The sequence below is a fragment of the Zingiber officinale genome, chromosome 11B (genome assembly GCF_018446385.1).
Source record: "Zingiber officinale cultivar Zhangliang chromosome 11B, Zo_v1.1, whole genome shotgun sequence".
NCBI classification, from domain to species: domain Eukaryota; kingdom Viridiplantae; phylum Streptophyta; class Magnoliopsida; order Zingiberales; family Zingiberaceae; genus Zingiber; species Zingiber officinale.
Window position 1 is genome coordinate 6,258,106 of NC_056007.1, and position 14,533 is coordinate 6,272,638.

Sequence of the window (14,533 nt, forward strand, 5' to 3'; positions counted from 1 at the left end):
ATACATTAAATAATCATTTTGGTATTGTAGTAAAAAAAAGATTGGAGGATTTTAAGCTAAAGCTAATGCGTGATAGTTCGAATTCGCATAAAACCATTGTCGAGGGAAAAAAATTAATTAAACATCCATTAGGAGGAAAATATAAATAATTATATTTGTAACTGAGAGACAATTGTTTTTCTTTCTAATTGAAAATGGTTGATATATTTTTTTTTAATAATGGACTCTATAAGAATAACACAAAAATTATCGAGAATAGATTTCTTGAATCGCAAAATACGATCCAGAAGATGATATCTTTACATGTATTGATGGAGATGAATAGTCCTCATCTATTTTATGAATAAGAATTATTCGTCCTACCAATACATGCAAAGGGGTCATCTTCTGAATTGCAAAAAATGATCCAAAGAATCCTACATCCACATAAAATTCTTTCGATGTCTAAATCATTATAATTTATTAAAGGAAAAGATAAAAAATATATATATAATTGATGAAAAAAATGAGCTTTTAAATAGACATCTTTAGTTTTTACCATTACCTATATTATTTATATAACCTTATACTACCCCTCGACATATGGTAAACGCATGATATTATTCGAATTGTGGGACACAGTAATTGGACAGCATATCAAATCCTATCAGAATCACTCAGCCTAGGGGACTGCTTGCCCGTTAAAAGTCATGTCGGGCAACAAAGTATGTGCTAACTCGTCACTTAAAACACCTGAACTAGATCAGTTTAAAACTACTTTAATGCATCTCCTTCCTTTTACTAGAAAGGAATCAGATTGTTAAGAACAGCAAAAGCTTTTAAGTGCGGTACGATAAGAAATCAACCAACTCGGCACAACCTGCATCAGCTTAGCATCCAAGCTTACCTTTGTTTCAGGCAGTCGAACAGACAGGTTGTCGTAATATGAGATCATCGGGAAAAAAAACTGAAATCATTCTGGAGTATTATTACAACCAAAGCACATCTCCAGCAATCCATGCAGTGTTAAAAGTAAACATCAACCAGGTTAAATTTGAAAAACTTCAAACCTAAAGTTCAGCACCACTTTAGAATTCAAACTTGCTACCCGAAGTTTAGCAAAACTTGGTGCGGGAAAAGTTGAGTGGCTACCATTTGCTTCACGATTCAGGTGATTTAACGATGAAGTTTTGCCGGCTAATTGGGTTCATGACGACGGGCGGTCCAGCGGTACGAGGCCAGGCCTGGAACTTTTTATCAGTTGCCTCCCACCATTCCTTGTCGGCGACTGTTTTTGGAGTCGTACCTGGTTTGAAACAAATGCAGCAGTTACCTCACTATGACAAATTGGAAGTAGTGATGCTCCAGATGCTGTGTAATATAACTGACCTCCAAATATCTTTTTGTCAGAAATTAAGGTATGGCATACGTATGAAATGGTTACAGATCCCGCGATAGCTCCGATAATTTTTGCTGCCGACATGCTTGAACTACAGCGCACCGATTCCAAGATTTTAACTTACAAGTACTTCAGCAAAACAATATAAAAAGCAAGAATACAGAAAGTGGAACTATAATTAGTAACAACACCTAAAACATGGATAACAACACCTAAAACGTATATAACATTAAGAATCTTTCTGAATAAATGGATAATATAGGCAATAAGTGTAATTAAGAAATGCCCAGAGGTATAATATTCTTCAAAGAAAAAATGTATGGAATAGCTTATCTTACCAGGGTCAACAATATTATTTTGGTGTACATTGTCAAACATAACTATTTTTTCTTTCATCGATTCATGTCTCATTTGTTTAAGAAAGTAATAAACATACTTTTTTATACTGCAACACCAGTGAGGTCTACAACTTTACTCAATAATGGACTATATAAATTTTTTCCCTTTATTGGGCAACCTGAAAGATTATATGATTACTAACACTATCCTTTTCATGAAGATCTTTGGTTCATTGGGCATTGACAAGATTATCACAGGAATTTTTGTGTCGAATGGCATATATTTATATAGACATGGGGGGAGAGTTCGATGGTCGACCCACAACGTTGTAGTGGTACCGCTCTTGTGACTGCTCACCCAGTTCAACAAGCTAGAACTATAGAAATTAACCTCAAATGGACTTTTAAAAATATATATATATTAGATAAATTTTTTTCAATCTATGAAGAGAAACATTTTACTAGTCAATAATATTTTAATAGCCTTAATAGTGTGATTCAATATAAACTAACTCATTTGCCTTGAATTTTCGTATGTGGGATTATTTCACCTTTCCATTGGAGCCAATTTTGGAAACCACTTAAATTTTCCATTGTGAGACTATTCCACTTTTAACTTTTTCAATTTGTTTCTCATTTAACTCTCTTATTAAGTCACTTTTTTATCTGATTAACCATCCAACACCTACTAATTTATTAAATTTATAAAGACTATTTGACTATATGATATGTTCAACAATAACTTGCCAAAGGATATGTTTAGTAATAGAAGTTCAAGGTCTTCTCTGACTCAGTTGATGCGTTCTAGAACATCAATTTACAGTCAACACTTAATTACAGAATATAGAGATGTAAAAAGGGAAGTCTTACAATATTTCATCAAATGTAAATCCACAATAGAACATTGCACAAGTTGATATGCAAAAACCATCCTAATCGTCAAATTGTGCAGTCACGGGCTTTAAGAACCCTAAATGCCCAATTGTCCAGTAAAAGAGGAAGAAAGTGTTGACAAAAGAACCCTACCCTCTTAATTGTAAAATTGAGTCCTTATGGGCTTTAAGAACCCTAAATGCCCTCTTCCTTTTTTACTGGAGGATTGGGCATTTAGAGTTCTTAAAGCCCATGACTGCTCAATTTGACGATTAAGATGGTTTTCTCATATCAACTTGTGTTGTTCTCTATATTATGTAATTTTTAAAGTGTCGACCGTAAATTGATATTCTAGAGTGCATCAACTGAGTCAGAGAAGACCTTGAACTTCTATTACTAAACATATCCTTTGGCAAGTTATTGTTGAACATATCATATAGTCAAATAGTCTTTATAAACTTAATAAATTAGGTGTTGGATGGTTAAAACAAATTGAAAAAGTTAGAAGTGGAATAGTCTCACAATGGAAAATTTAAGAGGTTTCCAAAATTGGCTCCAATGGAAAGGAGAAATAATACCACATAGGAAAATTCAAGGCAAATGAGTTGGTTTATATTGAATCATACTATTAAGGCTATTAAAATATTATGAATATTATTGACTATTAAAATGTTTCTCTCTTCATAGATTGAAAAAAAAAAAATATCTAATGTTTTTTTTGAAAAGAAAAAATTCATTTGAGGTTAATTTCTATAGTTCTAGCCTGTTGAACTGGGTGAGCAGTTAATTGATCCTTGCCCCTGTTCTCTATTTTGATACTTGTTTTTGGCACCTCAATTGTTTGATCTAGGATTTGGGTTCCATTAGCTTCCCGATCTGCTATTATTGGTACAGAATTCATTTCTAACGCTTTATTCCTTTTTTTACTGGACAATTGGACATTTAGGGTTCTTAAAGCCCATAGGGACTCAATTTAATGGCACCCAAATCATAGATCAAACAGTATCAAAATAGGAGGGGAAAAAAAACTAAGACAAAATACCCTATCAGCCTAATTGTAAAATTGAGTCCCTATGGATTTTAAGAACCCTAAATGCCAAATTGTCAGTAAAAAAAAAAGAAAGAAATCATTAGAAATGAATCCTGTACCGACACAACAGATCGGGAAGTTAATCGAAGTGCCAAAAACAAGTATCAAAATAGAAAAATAAATACTGAGACAAAATCGGATCGCGAGGTTTACCTCTCTGCTGCGCCTTCGAGATCGCTCCTCTATGCGGTGCCGAAACGTCCACGAAGGGATAAGAATGGGAATAAATAAGAAGTCACAACAGATCGGGAAACTAATGGAACACTAACCCTAGATCGAACAGTCAAAGTGCCAAAAAGAAGTATCAAAATTGAAGGAAAAAAAAATACTGAGACAAAGTCGGATCGCGAGGTTTACCTCTCTACTGCGCCTTCGAGATTGCTCCCTGATGCGGTGCCGAAACTTCCACGAAGGATAAGAATAAATAAGAAGGGGAATAAATAGGAAGGGTTTGGGCCGCGAATCTTGAAGCTTCAGCGAGAAGCAGCCCAATTAATTTTCAAAATAGAATTAATTTAGATCATTGCAGATTTTAGTATGCATTTATTTTGTTTGTTTAATAAATACAAAATGAGTTTTCAAGATTGATATGAATCTGAATGAATTTAGAGGAAGGAGATTTTGATTATTAATTGAAAATTTATTTAGATTCCAAAATTGTGAAAAAAATAAACAAATAAATAGCATACAAGGAATTTAGCAAAATTTTAAATAGTTAATTTAATTAGAATGGAGTGTAAGGGACAGAAAATTGGCTATTTAATATTTGTTATAATAAATAAATCAATTAAAATAAATGAACTATAAATAAAATAAAAATACTATATGTTACTATTGGTTGATTTGGCTTTCAATAATATCAATTACAGACAGGACAAAGTGCCCCGTATAATTAGTTGGTACTGGTAAATAAAAACATAAAAGTTGTTAAACTAAATAAATTGATGGAATTGATTAAATTTGAAATTCAATTTAATTATTTTAACATTTCATTTTAAAAAAGTTATTTTTTTTATTTATTTGATTCTATTTAGATTTTTAAATTTTTTATTCGATTAAACTAAATAAATTAAAATAAAATAAAAACTGAATCAGTAAATCTTTACTCATTCAATTATTATTAAAAAAACAATTTCATTTTCAATTAAATCTATCATTATTTAAAAAATTGATTAATTTAATTTTTATCAAATTAATTGATATTTTATGAGTTTGATTTATTTAATTTTTATTAAAAAAATTTGATCAATTCAGTCATATGTAATCTAAATCCTAGATAATCTAAACAGTAGGTGAAAGTGTAAAAACAAGTATTAAAATAGAAAAAAAAAAATTATTGAGAAAAAGCATATCATGATGTTTACTCTCTCGAGATCACTCGCCGGTCGATGTGGTGCCGAAACCTCTACCACGGAGGGATAAGAAAGAAGGACTTGACTACAAATTTGTGATAAAAAGTGGCTATATTCATCTCTAGCATTCATCAGCTTGCTCCATGATTCATGATGAATATGAAGGAGATAAATCATAATGACTGAGAAGGCAAGTGATAGATAGGATGAGCTTGGATTACAAATTTGTTAGAGCAAAAGGGATGATATCGGCCAACTGAATTTAGAATCGACGATCATAAAAAGATATAAATAAGTAAATTATAAGAGCATTTTGCCCGACTACAAATACAAAAAATGATAAACCTAGCTAGATCTAGATAAAAATGATAAACTCAAATAGCCCTGGGTGATCAATCTAACATAAAACAAAATTTCCACTAATCATCTGGGAAAATCGAGAAGCGCTTGTGATAGGTGGTCCAGAAACCTAACATCCTTTAATTGTACATCTCATTTGGAGAAAAAAAATGATAAACTCAGCTAGCCCTAGGTGATTGACTCGGTCCCATGAAATTTTTCCATCGACCATCAGTTCCAAAGTTTAACATCCTTTGGTTGCATGTCCCGTTTAGAGAATAAATTCATATACCTAAGGATCAAACTACGAGTATCTAAATGATAATTTAAATATCCTATAATTACATTATAGCTCTGGAAGCGTTTGACTACGAATCAAAAGGCTTCACCAAGGAGCCTAATTAATTTATAAAAAAGAATTAATTTAGATGGATTGATAAATATAAAATTAATTGCAAATTTTAGTACGAATTTATTTTGTGTATTTAATAAATACAAAATGAATTTTCAAAATTGATATGAAATCTGAAAAAATTTAAAAGCAATAGATTTTGGTTATTAGTTAAAAATTTATTTAGATTCAATAATTGTGAGAAAAAAATAACAAGGAATTTAGTAAAATTTTAAAATAACAAACTAAATAATTATGATAACTCATATATAAATATATATATTGGATAAGTAAATACCACGTTTGATAAATATAGATTTGTGTCCCTCCATAAATTCTTTCGCTATTGCACCCTGACCCACTTTTTTATTTTTTAATCAAGAATTGCCCGTAATATAATTATGATATGATCGTTGTCATAATCCTATCATAATTAGTTAGCATCTTTTTTAATTTATCTTTCTATTTAAATTATAATTTAAATTAAGATAGATAGTCAGAGACCATCCTTTACTCGGAGCCTGGCAACTCGGCCACTCAGCCATTTATCCATTTTCGACAACCTCCGATCACCTACCTTGATATAATCTAAATGAGAAGGTAAACCCAGTAAAAATTTATAACTAATTGCAACTGAATTATAATGGTAACCTCACCATAATTATACTATAAACCATATAAAAAACACGTAAACTAGAGGATCCTCTCTCATCTATCTATCCCTCATCAAATATTCAAGCTCTCTATATAAGATATATCAAAATTGATGTTACAAAATGTCTTTAGATTCTAGCTGAATGGTGTCACAGTATAATATCCTATCTATGACGTATTTGTAGAAATTTTTCCTTCAAATGAAAGACGTAATCAAAAAATACTGGATTTCTGGGCTGACCACAACGTGTACTTCCCAATCTATCCTAGTGACCGGTGAAAAATTTTTATAGAGCCGAGTCGATCATCACCTCAGAAATAATTAATAAGACTAACTGAGATTAAATTTTTTTTTCTCAAAATTTGTTTTCAGTCTCTCATACAGTTAATATATTTTATAAATAATCAAGTGATATTTATATTTTCTTCCTGCCGTAGTAAAAAAAACTATATATGTGAATTAGGAATACAATTAAGTCAAGCCACTGGTAAGCCACGGCTCAATCAAAACTCAACTGAAACTTAAAGATAACTGAACTCGAATTGATTTAATTAGAAATCGAATCCAACTTAAACCTAATTATTATTATTTCAATGGCTCGCCAAGTTAAATGAACTAATAATAATATATATTTTTATAATATATAATATATTAATTTATTTATTAAAAAACTAAAAAATTTCAATCTGACTCGTAATTAAACATCAAACTCAAGTTTATCTACGTGCTCGAGCGAATTCAAGTTGAGCCCATATAAATTGAGTTGAACCTAGGCTGGCTTAACTCGTTTACAGCCTAAAATGAATAATATTAATAAAAATAAGTGGCAAATTTTTTTTTTTTTTAATTTTACCATTGAAAATATTAATATTTAAAGATCATAGTTGATTTAATTGGAATGTCCATAGATAGAAAATTGACTATTTAATATTTGTTATAATAAATAAATCAATTAAAATAAAAATACTATAAATAAAATAAAACATACATATTGATTGATTATATTTTCAATAATATCAATTACATAATGGACAAACAATAAATGTTCTAAAGATTTATCTTTCAAGTAATCTAACAAAATCTTCCATAAGATTTTGCACAAAACATCATCAAGAAATAAAATGGATTATGATTAATTCTTTTAACATGTAAAAAAAAAGGAAAATAAAATCACAACTTATAGCATCACATGAATCCATGACTTGTGAATCAGTCTACATTTCCTACAATCCAAAAAGACATTTATGGGGGAAAAGAGAGGAGAAAATATACAGTCATCTTCGAATGAGTCAATCTTAAGATTCTTAAGGTAGCTGAGGAGTCGAGATGGATCAAGTTAAATGTCGCCCTGGGACTTGTAACTCCTTCAAAGCTGTGACTAACCAGTCGAGTCCTTCGTAGAGACCATCCCCGGCGAGGGCACAGGTTCCCTGTATGTGCCATGTTCGGTTCCGCAGATCGTAAAGACCCAACCCTTCAGATACCTCCATTGGCGTCATTGCACCTTTCTGAATGAGATAAGACAGTTATAAGCATTGTGAATCTATCAAGATAGATGGTTTGTTTCTCAAATACGCGAATAACTTGAAAATCTTAAAGCCACAATTGTATAGTCATGATTCAACATACATAATAATAAAAGACATACGAAATGAAAAATACCACTTGTTAGGAGCTCGCCAATCTACATAATATGAAGCATTTGGTATTTGAACATTCTAACGCATAGACAATAACCTCCTAAAGGGGCAGAATAATGCATATGCGATGTGGAATGTGGTCTCTTGTTTAAAATACATAGTGCAACTGTGTAGACTGCTTTCTAGAACATTAGATGACGGATAAAGAAATTACAAAAGAATAACTTAAGAAAAGTAAATTTTGGCACAGACACGAGGTTGATCCAAAGAGCAACTGACATACAAGGGAAGAATTGGCCAGAGAATTTCAACAATTATCGTGAGATTTGCATGAAGCATTTACAAAATAGTACAGTTGAGACTTGAAAACAAACTGTCAGGATAACCTTAATATCTATGAGGTATGTTTTTACTAAACAGGTAGAATTCACCTCTCTGTTCCCCTTTAAAAAATAGATAAACAGCAAAAGATAACCAAACTAAAAGCTTATGCTTGCAATATAAATAATCTATTAAATTAAGAATGACATCATGAAAATTAGGATACAAACATACCAAGTCCTGCTTATTGGCAAATACTAATATGACACTGTTCAACATGAATGGATCGCGGATAATAGTCTGAAAGAAGTATTATGAAGTAATTATTAGAATTTTGTGAAGAAAAAGAGCCAAATTACAACTACATTCTAAATCATCATACTCTATACCTGAAATTCTTCTCTAGCTTTTCCGATCCTTTCCCTATCCAACGAATCCACAACATAGATCTAAAAGCAATGCATCAAAAAAACAACATTGAAAATAATTAATGATTAGTCTAATGTGGAGCGAGTCTGTGACAATGTAAACTAAAATTATGTTAACCAATAAATAAATGAAACTAAAGGGAACATAGTTATAATTACTTGAAATTGGAGAGAACCTTGATGTCCTGTAAGATTGATTATTAGTACCCAGGACATCAATCACTAATAGCCAAGCTACTTCCAAGGGCAAGAATGCATATCAAGAACCTTCTCTCTTGCACCAAATGTGGGAATCTAATCTACTGCAGCTTTACTATTGTGATAATTTATGATCACATGTATCTTTCTCAAAGATATTGATGGTCATGGTATAAGCAGAGCCACATAGGAGGCCTCGAATGCCCTAATTTCTATTGTGTTTCATTCATCATATCATTTTTTCTACAGTTCATAAATTTCCAACATACAAGTTTGATCCCAACAGAAGTCCAGCTGAGAGTACCAGCAACTTAACAACTGACTGAAGGATCTCTAAATAGTAAGCAACAAAATATGGGCAATCATAGGATGGTTAGTCATCCAGAAATCATTGATAAAAACAAGTAAAAATTAAACCAATTTCAACACCGAACCATAATAGACAAAAACACATTCAATATTATGTTGCCGTAAAAAAATTTCGAATTGAAAAGAAGCAATATTTAGGGCTTAAAATGACCACGTTGCTTAAGTAATGACATATTACCAGTGCATCAGTGTTGCTAAAGTAATGCCTCCATAAAGGCCTTAATTTTTCTTGTCCACCAACATCCCAGACTGTAAATACCACATTTTTATACTGGACCTTCTCCACATTGAAGCCTAAAGAATAGATAAAAGGCATTATATTGCCAATAATGCACTAGATGTTGGATATTCTCTCAAACTTTATGTTCTAAATAACAAAACAATAATCATATCAGATATCATCAGTATGCATTGAATAAAAAAAATACTCATAAGACTCGAATATCAATTAATTAATTAAATGAAAAGAGGCCTAGGCATAATATTTTTATATCAAGAGCCAAAGACATAGCAAAGATGCAAGATGCAAACTTATTTACTTTAGTTACCAGTATAATGTTGATATCAACCTAACAAAAGTTATACAACAAAATGTAAATGGCAAGATATAAAATTCATGTAGCTGGCCCCAAAATAGTTGAGACTAAATGCTGGATGTTGTGGTGAAATGTCATGTTACTCAGAAGATTCAATAGAGATCATCAAGTATCTAAAATGTTCAAGCCAAAATATAAGGCCAAAAATATTTAAAAAATAAAAATAAGACCAAAAGGAAAGAAAAAAAAAATAGAATCAACTTATGAAAATAATAACAAACATGAGTTAGTGGTAATTTGAATAGAAATATGTGAACTTTCACTAGTATACTTTGCAGATACCAGCTGGTCTTGATATTTGTATGTATGCAAATGTGAGTGTCTTAAACTAAAAAATCAATTTGTTCACCTCCAACGCATTCTAGATTATTAATTATTAATATTTTCATTAAAAAATTGATAACAAAATAAAGAGATTTTAGTTATGTTGGTTGACCTTCCTATAAATCACAACATGAATTATTGAAGGAATTGGATAATCAAAGCCATTTAATAATTCAAAGCCTTCATTAATTTGAGATAAGATCAAGTTAACATTCGATATTTATCTTTCATAATATTCATTGGATAGCATGGTTGAAAGGAAATTTTGATTAAAGAAAAATATCTCGCTTCTCTCTGCTTTGTGTTTTCCATAATTTTGTAATTTATTTCTTTGGGGAAAAGGACAGTTGATAAGTGAATCTTCTTTCAAAATAGAGTAAATTAAAGAAGCACAAATTAGAATGTATTTTAGAAGCATTACTGCAGACCAGGCATGCGGGTCTTACTTTTGGCTTGTGTTTTCTAATAGGGAAGGAAGAAACAAGGGAAATAAAGAGGGCAGGGTGAAAATTTATAGCAGAAACATTAAAAAAAAAATCCATACTTTGTATTACTTTGGAGGGAAGGCATGAAGTAGACTTCTTGCCATTTCCTTGGACAGAAGGAAATAGAAAGGGAAACTTAAACTTCAAAATATTACTGACAGTGCATGCGAATATTGCTTCCTGGGCCAAATGGAGCAATAACAGTTTTTGTTCAAATTGGGAAAAGGTTCCCAAATCCTTTCCTCCCACCCATCATTTTCATCAAAGGAAACAGCAATATATGGCGGCTGGGAGATCATACTGGTTTATACCATGTTACTTCCTTATGTGTTTGCTTCCTTCATAGGAAATACGAACTTAGATTTGTGTCATAGCATACGCCTCCATGTAAATTTGATTTTTTGTGTAATATAATTAGATTTTGTTGTCATTTGATGAATCTTAGTATATTATGGTAATATTCAAAAACAATCTATGAGTAAGAGAGCCTAGCGATGTACTAAGATCTAGGTTAGAGTAAGTTAAATTATTAAATAGATCGAGTTGTAATCGTGGATTAAAATCTCGAGTCATTTCTCTCAATACGGGTGAAACATCTTGCTCCGCCTGTGGACCAGCACCAGCACATGGTATCAGCCCACCGGACGTGTCGCGTGGGCCGACAATCCGTCCGAACGCGTCACATAAGCTCAATGACGTGTTCGGATGCGTCGCATGAGTACAACTGTGTCGCACAAACATGACAACGTCGCGGAGCTTGGAGATTAGCCCGGACGTGTCGCACGAGCCCGACTACATCGCATGAGCCCAACCGCGTCGTGAAAGCACGCAGCGTCGCGGAGCTTGGCGACGAGTCCAAATGCAATGCATCCGGATGAGTCACGAAAGCCCGGCAACGCATTCGGACTCGTCGCGGATGAGGAGCTTTTAACTTAGGATTTGATTAAATACCTTGGCTAATAGATTTAATTAACTCCTAGTTATGATTGAGATAATTTAAAAAGACTTAATTAAAATCTAATAGAATTATACCATTAATTTAATATATATATATATATATATATATATATATATATATTAAATATTTAGATTAAATTTTTTATTTTTAGTTAATATATTTTATATTTAAAAAATACCGAAACTATATCAACACAGTACGATACAGTACCGAAATTGTATCGTTCTGATCCAAACTGAAACATCAGCACGACTTGAGATTTTAAGCATGGTTGTAATAACATCACAAATTTTTCGGATGTTGATATCACTATCATGTTATAGAACTGTTAAATTCTACTATCCTTATATCGCATGAGATTAAGAATCTTTATCTGGTTATTTAATCATACTTACTGATTAATGTTTTATTAAAAGATTCATTTTTGATTAATTTCCATGTTCAGTTTACAGGTTGAGACAAGACAATGATATTATCAAATTGTTTTTCCCCTGTAAATAGCTTCTAACATATGAATTTTTTCTTTATCTGTTTTTAAGATGCCTCATTAACGTGAAAGAAAATATATTGGTGGTTGCTAATGATGCTTATGTGAAATAGTATTTAGATCTAAATCTTGAAACAATTCTTATGGTGACTATCAAGTTCTAATCATAAGTTGTTTCACTTATTATTTACTTACAAAGATTATTGAGAGTTATGGTTTAGGGTTATACAACTACCATCAGATACTTGATCTACTTCAATTGCAACTAGCTGCAAGAACAAACTAAAAAAAAAAATCTCATTCTGGGCAATTGTTATCATTATTCTTATTATAAATAAATAGAAAAAAAAGGGCAGTCCGTTGCACCAAGCTCCCGCTATGCGGGGTCCCAAGAAAGGATCCATTGTACGTAGTCTTATCCTGCTTTTTGCAAGAGGCTGTTTTTCGGATTCAAACCCGTAGCCTTTTGGTCACAAAGCAACAACTTTACCGTTGCGGCAAGACTCCCCTTCATTATAAATAAATAGAGAGATAAAAAATAATAATGTTGGATGAGTTTCCTATAATCATGGCATGAATTCTTCAAGGCATTCTTCCAGACATATAAAAACAGATCAGTAAGCATCATTGAATAAGTTGTATTCCCTGATTTAATCATGTAATAATAATGATCTCCAAGAGAGAAACAGGCATGCAAAAAACCAGTGCACTATGTGCTTATATGAGGTATTGAAGCTGAAACCAACAACCTCAACAGAGGTTATACCAACCAAGGCAATACTAGTCATACGTAAGTTCCATGAAAGCAATATAGATCTTTTATTGATCCATTCCAAGTTAATAATGATAAACCAAAGTCTCTGCAGGATACCTATCATATGTAGCGGTATAGATAACTTACCAATAGTTGGAACTGTCGACAAAACTTCTCCAATGTGCAATTTGTACAAAATAGTTGTCTTACCAGCTGCGTCTAGTCCAAGCATTGCAACCTAAAACAGTTCAAATATTAGGACTAGTTCATCAAAATGAATAGTTTCAGACGAAAAGCAACGTGTAAGATTCCAGATTCTTTATGCAAACAGAACTCACAACACAAACCTATACAAAATGGTCAAAAAAGAAAATGCAATTTTTATTACTCATCTAGTTGTGGAAGTTCGATCAAGTTCCAACTCCTAATGTTTCAAAAGCATTGGGCAAAAAAAGAAGAAGAAGAAGAAGAAGAAGAAGAAGAAGAAGAAGAAGAAGCGATTTATTGGCAACCCTGTCATCGAACTGTTCGATCTATGTATTAGTACATATCAGGACAACATTTTCTCTTGATGGATGGGAATTATTGATTAGACTAATCTATGCTACTTTTTGTTTCCTCTTAAACTAGATTCAAAGCCAACGTACGTCAACAATGTTTACATGATACCAAAAGTTCCAAACACGCTACCCAAAATTCACTCGTAGAACCTATGTGCAATTCTATACATGGCCTTCGTGTTCTTATATCAATATCTTTTTTCAGCGTTCCTCAATCGCAGCTTGTAGTTACCTAACTAAACGACAGATCTTAGCTCCTTTTCCGATCAAAAAGCGCCAAAATCTCATACTCTGTACCATGCAAAATCCGATCTTTATAAGGGGAAAATAAAATTAAATAAGAGGGTGAGGGACATCGACCCTCATTTCGACGGGACCGAAGAATCTGTCGAAGAGCTTGCGGAAGGCTTGTCCCATGGCACCACTCGCAGCTCGTCTCCTCGCCTTCTTCTCCTTGCGTATCCAGGAACGTCTCGATCGGGCACGGATCGGGCGAGAGTGGGGATGCAAAACGGAGACGAAATAGAGAAAGCCCTGGAATCGCCGGAAGAAGCGAGGAGAAGAGGAAATGGAGAGAGACGATGGGATTTGTATTCTATGGGTGACGGCTAGTTAGCTGAGCGGAACTACCTGCGTTCGCAAGTATTGTTCATCCAACGGCTGGCTCGGGTCCATCTTCTGGAAAATGACGGCTATGATTCAGAAAAGCCACCAAAAATCTTGTCCGCTGCTCAAGTCTGACCGTGTACAAATTTTAATAAAAAAGAGGAAAATGGCATGACAATAATTATTCGTAAAAACAAATACTCTTATTTGAGTTATTTTCAAGTGACAAAGATGAATACGTTCGTTTCAATATTTTTATCAATTTGTCTTAGGATTAATACGAAAAAGGTAAATCATGGATGACTATTAACTTTTGAAATAATGACTAGCACATAAGGGAGATATTTACCTCGACTTTATTGAGATTTGAATCACAGATTTTATGAGGATA

At 32.5% G+C, this 14,533-nt stretch overlaps 2 protein-coding genes across 4 annotated transcripts; both read right to left on the bottom strand.

Moving 5' to 3' along the window:
• Positions 1–920: 920 nt before the first annotated feature.
• On the bottom strand, positions 921–4,185 carry LOC122035156. 3 transcript variants are annotated; one of them, XM_042594552.1, is made up of 4 exons: positions 4,037–4,180; positions 3,833–3,949; positions 1,369–1,469; positions 921–1,285 (listed from the first exon to the last, which is right to left on the bottom strand). In XM_042594552.1, the coding sequence occupies exons 3-4, from the start codon at positions 1,460–1,462 to the stop codon at positions 1,140–1,142; spliced, it is 240 nt and encodes a 79-aa protein (XP_042450486.1). In that variant the 5' UTR covers positions 1,463–1,469; positions 3,833–3,949; positions 4,037–4,180; the 3' UTR covers positions 921–1,139. The 3 variants fall into 3 exon arrangements, with proteins under 3 accessions (XP_042450486.1, XP_042450484.1, XP_042450485.1); XM_042594550.1 differs by having other exon boundaries at positions 3,833–3,861; positions 4,037–4,176; XM_042594551.1 differs by lacking the exon at positions 3,833–3,949 and having other exon boundaries at positions 4,037–4,185.
• A 3,337-nt stretch (positions 4,186–7,522) lies between these two features.
• Positions 7,523–14,121, bottom strand: LOC122034552 (ADP-ribosylation factor-like). The gene is made up of 6 exons (XM_042593847.1): positions 13,897–14,121; positions 13,124–13,214; positions 9,551–9,666; positions 8,767–8,826; positions 8,612–8,677; positions 7,523–7,924 (listed from the first exon to the last, which is right to left on the bottom strand). The coding sequence occupies exons 1-6, from the start codon at positions 13,951–13,953 to the stop codon at positions 7,748–7,750; spliced, it is 567 nt and encodes a 188-aa protein (XP_042449781.1). The 5' UTR covers positions 13,954–14,121; the 3' UTR covers positions 7,523–7,747.
• Between the last annotated feature and the right edge of the window lie 412 nt (positions 14,122–14,533).